General features: G+C 45.9%; 1 protein-coding gene across 7 annotated transcripts in view; it reads right to left on the bottom strand.

The window, feature by feature from the left end:
• Nucleotides 1-6,675, bottom strand: part of LOC116847269 (whirlin) — a 92,043-nt gene that overhangs the window by 8,600 nt on the left and 76,768 nt on the right. For 5 of the 7 annotated variants that reach the window (XM_032822084.1, XM_032822083.1, XM_032822089.1 and 2 more), the window contains one exon: nt 1,571-1,798. The exons of the other annotated variants lie outside the window; for them this stretch is intronic. In XM_032822084.1, coding sequence (XP_032677975.1) covers nt 1,571-1,798 — 228 coding nt within the window. The remainder of the gene's footprint in view (nt 1-1,570; nt 1,799-6,675) is intronic. 7 annotated transcript variants of the gene reach the window in all.

Here is a 6,675-nt window from a genome sequence, read left to right as displayed (position 1 = left end):
TGCTAATATATATATTAGCAAATCTTTTAGCTATCACAACTAAATAACTTTGCTATGAAAGCAAGAAAATTTGCTTCTGCAGTTAATATTTTTAGTTGTCCATATATTAACAAATCTTTTTTTTCCGTGTAGCAACTAACTTCTCGTTCAAGCGCGTGATCGAGACGCCGAATTGATTTCGGTCGGTCAGTCGATCGATCGATCGCTTTTTCGGATCTCTCGCGGTTTTTCCTTTTGGTCGTCCCCTCATTGTCGATTACCCGCGTGTTCCTCTTTTTCTCCAACGGCAGGTTGCGTAAACGCGCGACCCGGATAAACGCATATTTAAATGCACCCACGATGCAACCGCGACCTCGCCGGAAGTTTACGATGTCTCGTTGTTTCAGTGTGTAATGCGATTTTTATTGCGGGACTTTATTGCTGCCCCGTCCTCTCCTGTGCTATTTTCTCTTTCGCCTTGCCAATTATGTCCCGCTGTAACTCGCAATTCGATTATATACAGCGCGACTACCCGTGCAGAAAAGAAAGCGGGAAATTTCGCCGAGGATCGTAATGCACTCATTTGAAGAACGGAGCGACGTGTCTCTTGTGTAGCGCTTGAATAAACGTAGAGAAGCGAACAATGGTGAGAGAACATCTGCTAAAGTTTTAGAAATTGTGCGTGAAACGTGTCAGAAAAGCAGCCGGATATGTCTCGGGATTTTTGTCGCGCGGACTTGTCTCCTTAACGACTTGCGATCGGTCTCGCGACGTAACAGAAGTCTTTGGAATTACTTTACGAGTCGCTAATTATCACTTTCGCCGTTTCTGTCATGATGTCATATCGGGCGCGCGCTTGGCAACGCGGCGATGAACTCGTTTGCGATTCCGCTTTGCATTGTAATTTTTCCGCCGAGATGCTATCGCGACTTCCGGCGAGATCCAGACAGAACGTTTTCTACATTTCCTCGCCCCGACGCGAAAATCGCCGCTCGTTGCGCTGATTGCACCCACTCCCTTCTGATCGGGCCATGGATAGATTGCCGAATCGATGCCGCGTACCACGTCGTCCTCGCCCTTCCACGAGGGCGTCCGCGGCAGGTCCGAAAGAGTTGGATTGCGCAAAATAATTTCCACGAATATATCTACATACATAGATTAAAAAACAAAAACCAGCCTCTGTTCATGGAGCGCGCAAAAAATGCGCAGAAAGCGCGAAGATTTCGGAGAGATCGAATGTATAATCTCGATTCCCGCGTAGCGAGATATAATTTAAAACATTCGCGGCATCGGAAATTTTCGTCGTCGAGATCTCCCAAAATTTTCCTTTCGATCCACTCTCTTCCTTCTTCGTGGACACCCTCGTCCTCCCCTTGCCCCCTCCATCCCGCGAATCGATGCGTCGGATGGTGCAGAATGAGACAAGAGTAGAGATTGGAAAAAGTGAAAAATTATATAAAACCGTGCGTGTGTGAGAAAGAAAGAGAAAGATAGGTAGAGAGAAAGAAAGAAACAGAGAGAAAGAGAGAGAGAGAGAGAGAAAGAGAGACAGAGAGATTTGATTGCTTGTTCGTTGGATGGGAAAACTTACGAGGGGCCTGGCGCCCCAGTACCAGGATTTGACGCGTTGCGTGAGCCCACCGAGTAGGTGGGACCTCCAACCACCGAAACCTCCACCACCTCCACTCTCCGAGCTCCTCTCCTCCCTGCCTTCGTCCTCATCCTCCTCCAAATCGCGATCCCTCTCGCCTGCGCCGCCGCCCCGTCTCCCGTTACCGATCATCTCGGCGTCGCTACCCTCGCAACCCCCGTCGCTCTCCTGCGTCGCGGAATCGCGTTGCGCACAACACAACCGGAAATGCCTCATGTTAGCGCGCCACAAGTCACCACCACCCCTTACACTGCTAATTACATCGGCGCGGTGACGCGCGAGCGTGTGATGCAAACGACGTAGGTGTGAACGACAGGCATGTCGCGTCGCGTACACGTGAGGGTGCGTGTGTAAACGGGGGGGAGGGGGGCCAATGTATAAAGGAGAAATATGTGCGGGGTTCTGAGGGGTTCACGCGTTTCCCCCTGCAAGTGCAAGTGGAGAATCTTCTCTCTGCTATATCACGGGTAGTGAGTATAGTTAGTGTAACTTTGTATGAACTTAGAAAAGGTTAATTGTAGCGAGATAAAATTCGGACGTAATATGAGATCTTTTCCTCCTTCTCCTGCGACCATTTTCCCTCCTCTTTTACGAGAAAGACGAGATGAAAGATCTCGTCTGTCGGGGATTGATGAAATCGCACTGATGCCCTTAGGAGTGCTGTTCTCGATCCGTCTTCCACCGGAATCGTACACATCTACGCCGTCGTACGTCTTCGTAAACGTGATTTCGAGTTTGACTCGATATTCTTCGACATTGCGCGTCAATAAACGCGGCCGGATTCGCCGTAGATCTTTGAGAAGACCGTGTTGTGCACATTTGTCTGTCGTGTGCACGCTCTTGAGTTAACACTCTTCAGCCTGAATCGCGCCCCAACTTTTCCGCTAATTCCTCGCCTTAAGCCGAGGCCGAGCTCTCCGCGACTTTCGTCGTCGCTTCTCTTCTATCTCATCTCCATCTTCCTCGGGCAGCCACGGTAATCCGTTATTCTGTTCTTCAAATTCCGCCGTATTTGCATACTTTGCAGCGGCGTTTGCCGTACCAGACGAGGCCGTCTTTAACGCAGGCAGCGCCCTTCGGCCGGTGATCAAATGTTGAAACCAATTTCGTTCTCGTCTCGCGGCGCAATTGGCTTCCTCGCGGCGTCGAATATAATGATCGTGCGAGAAACAGGGTACTTGGAAAGCGCGTTATAATAACTGAATATAATAACACGACATAATCACTGGATTCCCCTTAGTCTCTTTGTAAGCGATCATGGGACCTACATGATCGTCACGCGCGTGTTTACGATCGTTTTGCGCGGGGACGCGTGACGGCGCACAGGTGGGCCTGATTGTTGCCGTCTTAACTGGAGCACGTCCTCTTAGCTGCGAAAGACCGCGTGCAACCGCAGTTACACGGTACAAAGAGCGTCTTGGTTATGGGAGGCTGTAACGTGAGAAAGCGCACTTGACTGCAAGGAGCAATCGACGAGAGAAGGCCGAAAGGGAGAAGACAAAGATCTCTTTGTTCTTCATTAATAAAGCAGGGATCTGTTTCCGAAATATTTGGTACAGGGATTTGCGATTGCGAAGACGACGAGCAACCAGACTCGAGAGTTATAATAATAAGATGCAGAAAATAAAGAAAAAAGAGAAGGAATCGCAGGAAAAATGTCGTGTAATTTAGATGGAGAATACTGCCGATTCAGGGCAGAATGTTTAACTTTTAATTTGATCGTCACTTTTAGCACTTTTCTTCAATCCTTTATTTCGTTATCTTATGTTAGATAAGAACGAATTTAGATTGGCATTTGAATATCTCTCTCCCTCGGGACTTAAATAATGAAATAATAATAAAATAATACACGTGACTTGCGTCACACCGAGAATTAACTTGGCGACCGCCGTTGCATTTAAAGCGACTCGACTTCAAGCCCGACCCCGACATTGTTCTAAATTCAAATCGCGTCTTCGTGGTCACCCAGTAACCTTAGTCCCGGCGACGGCAGGAAATAATAATAATCGCCGCTTATTAATGGGCCCGCCGCCGCCGCCGTTGCCTCTGCCTCGTGCGGCTGGAGAAAGTTTCGGGACGACGTGCCGTTATATACACGGAACGAGGATCACGTAGAACAAACGGAGGTCCCAAGGCGGATCCGAATGGGGACCGAGGAGGAAGACTGGTGTTTTACGGTTTCACAATGTGGGTCAACTGTCGCGGCGCGTCCGTCGATTCCGCGGTTAAGCAGTCGAAGTTTCTCATTCCTGTAATCGAGCAACCGGTCGTTCTTGTTCTCTTCTCGTTCGGGAGCGATAGGAAATGAAACGACGCTTCTCTATTGGTCACCCGGTGATGATGACACCTGCCACAACGAACGTATCTATGATTTCGTGTGCGACGACGCGGCAATGCCGTGATAAACAACCCAATTGATTATTGACTCGACGTGGGAACACGTGAGAGAGGCAGAGATTCAACTGTTAATTTTGATATATTTTGAGGACTAATATTAGTCAATAAAATAAAGTATTAAAGAAGAGATCGGTATAAGCAACGCTGAAATAAAAAGTTACAAATTCTTTTTTAAATCGAGACCAAGATCCGAAATGAGAGGAAATCGACTTTGGGGTTTTACACTTCGCAAAAATAGAATTTATATCTTACATTCTTATTTTTATCGAAAGATTAAGTTTTTACCACCGAAGACGGCGATTTTTTAATTTTAACTTCATATCTGTTCGACTTTCTTTATTCTCCGTAGCTCTTGATAGAACTGAATGTTAAGACAAACGTTTCGTGGTGGGAAAAAAATGGAAAGTCAAGACTTTTTGTACCAACATTTGCTTTTAGCGGCGCAGTATTCTCGGAAGCGAATGTTATCGCGGACGTATTACACTGAAAAACACACACAGAGCATACGTGAAGTTCGATAATCCTTATCAAACCGAGATACAACGATTTTTCAGCCGCACACCACATTTAACTCGTCCGTAAATCGCAGCGAGCTCATGGATCATGTCGGTCTTCGCGCGTAGGTGTCACTCACAAACTGGTTTGAAGAGTGACGCAACTACGTGGAAGTTCGACGAACTCCTAACGCTCGTATTACATCTTCGTGTTGTACATCATAATCCTTGTTTTGACACGTTCGATTCTATCATCACTAACAAGCAATCGAACTGGCGAAAGAGAATCAAATTATACGTCCCCTTTATCAACACATTTCACATTATGTCATCTCCATATTCACTATGATAAATAGTCCTTTTCCACACGCGACTTCTCATACGGAGAAAAGAATTTGGTCGTATTAACGTACAGTTTGGTTTTAACGAACGCACCAACGTTTTGGTCGAATGACAGAGTTTCTGGTTTTTTATGAGCTAAAGGAGGATGTCCAAACTGGCTCCTGAGCAGACACGAATCAAACGTATACCAAAAAATAATACTCCTCGTCAAATTTGCTCCTGGGCTCTCTCCATCCAAAGCAAGATATAGCTTCAAAATTACGTTATATAAATACTTATATTTCGCGAAAATGAGGGGCGTTTTTGATCATGTTCGAGGTATACAGCATGTGTCATAAGAGATTTATATATGAACCAACTCAATGATTTTAAATCCTTATTCTAGTCGAAAAATGAAATACTGTTCTTTTATATGTCAATATCAGTTTATAACTTTAGTCAGATTAAGTCAGTCATCGCCGTCATCGCGAGGAAGTGATGGTGGTTTTCGGTAGCGAGTAATGCCGTTGCTTCTGTTCCAATTTGCTATTGCTACTTTCCTCGTCGATGTTCCCGACTGGGTACGCTCACTTTAGTGATGGTGACCGCTATTAAGTCAAACGTTTAATCGTCTGACCCAGAGTTTCCGACTTCGCAGAATAATTGCTTCTTTGCTAATGAGCAGTCATTCAAAGTTTGATAAAATTTGATAAAGGGAGATATAAAAGTAAATGTACTGAAAATTTGACCACTTTAACCACCTATAGTGATATCTCCTTTTAGTCACTAGATACAGAAAAGTGCCTATTGAAAATTAAAGTATAGATAGCAAACTATGATTTGGCTTAGGTTTGATTACTGTTCACGGGGTTTCCACATATTTTGGGCATCCTCTTTTGGCTCTCAACACCAGAAATTCCGTTTTCTCGGGAGCAAAACGTGTTGGTTCTTTCATGACAATTTATTCTTTCGAAATTCTCCTTCTCCGTGCACAGGTGAATTTCGGAACTAAATGGATGAGCGAAAAATCGTTACTTTATCATCGTATTCGTTATGAGTCTCATATTGCATCTCATTCGTATCACACTCTCCCCTCGCACATTGTCGGCAAGTTGACTTTTAACGGAACTCGAGAAGCACATTATTATACAGCCGGAAAATTAGAATTCCTCCGACTGTTTACATTTACCGTTGTTTATCACGGCACATCCGGCACAAGTAAGAAAGATCTCGCGCTGTCGAAGGTGTCACGCGATCCATTTCGCCTCGTTATATCATCGGCTGCGTGCACGCCGGCGAACGTGCATACGTACGTATCCGATGCACCCGCGCTTCTCTTATCATCGGCATCTCCCGATCTCGCGCGCGCAATTGGCCCCCCTCGAATTTTTATTTCTCCTTATTTTCCGAATCGCGTAATTGCGCGTAGGGCCGTGTCATTTCGCTACGCCCCTGTTATCAGACTCTCGATAGCCGGGGAGCCCCGAACAGAGGATGCACCTAGGACTGCGTGCGGATGTAACCTGCATTCGATGCAGCCTGCCGACCTGGCAACGTTGTAGAAGCTGGCCTTATAGGAACGTAGCCGGGGCCGCCGGGCCCGGAAAAGCGAGGTTCGCGGTGGTACCACGATTATTCCCCGAAATTTCACGTACTATCTTTCGAATGTTGCACTCTTGCTTCGATAATACGATCCCCGATCGAAAGTAATCAAGATACACGAAGCGAAAATTCATAGAGAACGGTGAACAGTGACTAAGAATAGAATACACGAAGAAATATTGCAGACAAAGAGCTCGCAGAAAAACAATTACGCAGAAAAATATCGCAATG

This window comes from Odontomachus brunneus, unplaced genomic scaffold (assembly GCF_010583005.1).
Source record: "Odontomachus brunneus isolate Ranch 3 - 2012 unplaced genomic scaffold, Obru_v1 Obru_scaffold_076, whole genome shotgun sequence".
Classification (NCBI taxonomy): domain Eukaryota; kingdom Metazoa; phylum Arthropoda; class Insecta; order Hymenoptera; family Formicidae; genus Odontomachus; species Odontomachus brunneus.
Note: the sequence above shows the minus strand (reverse complement) of the source record. Positions and strands in the feature narration are given on the sequence as shown.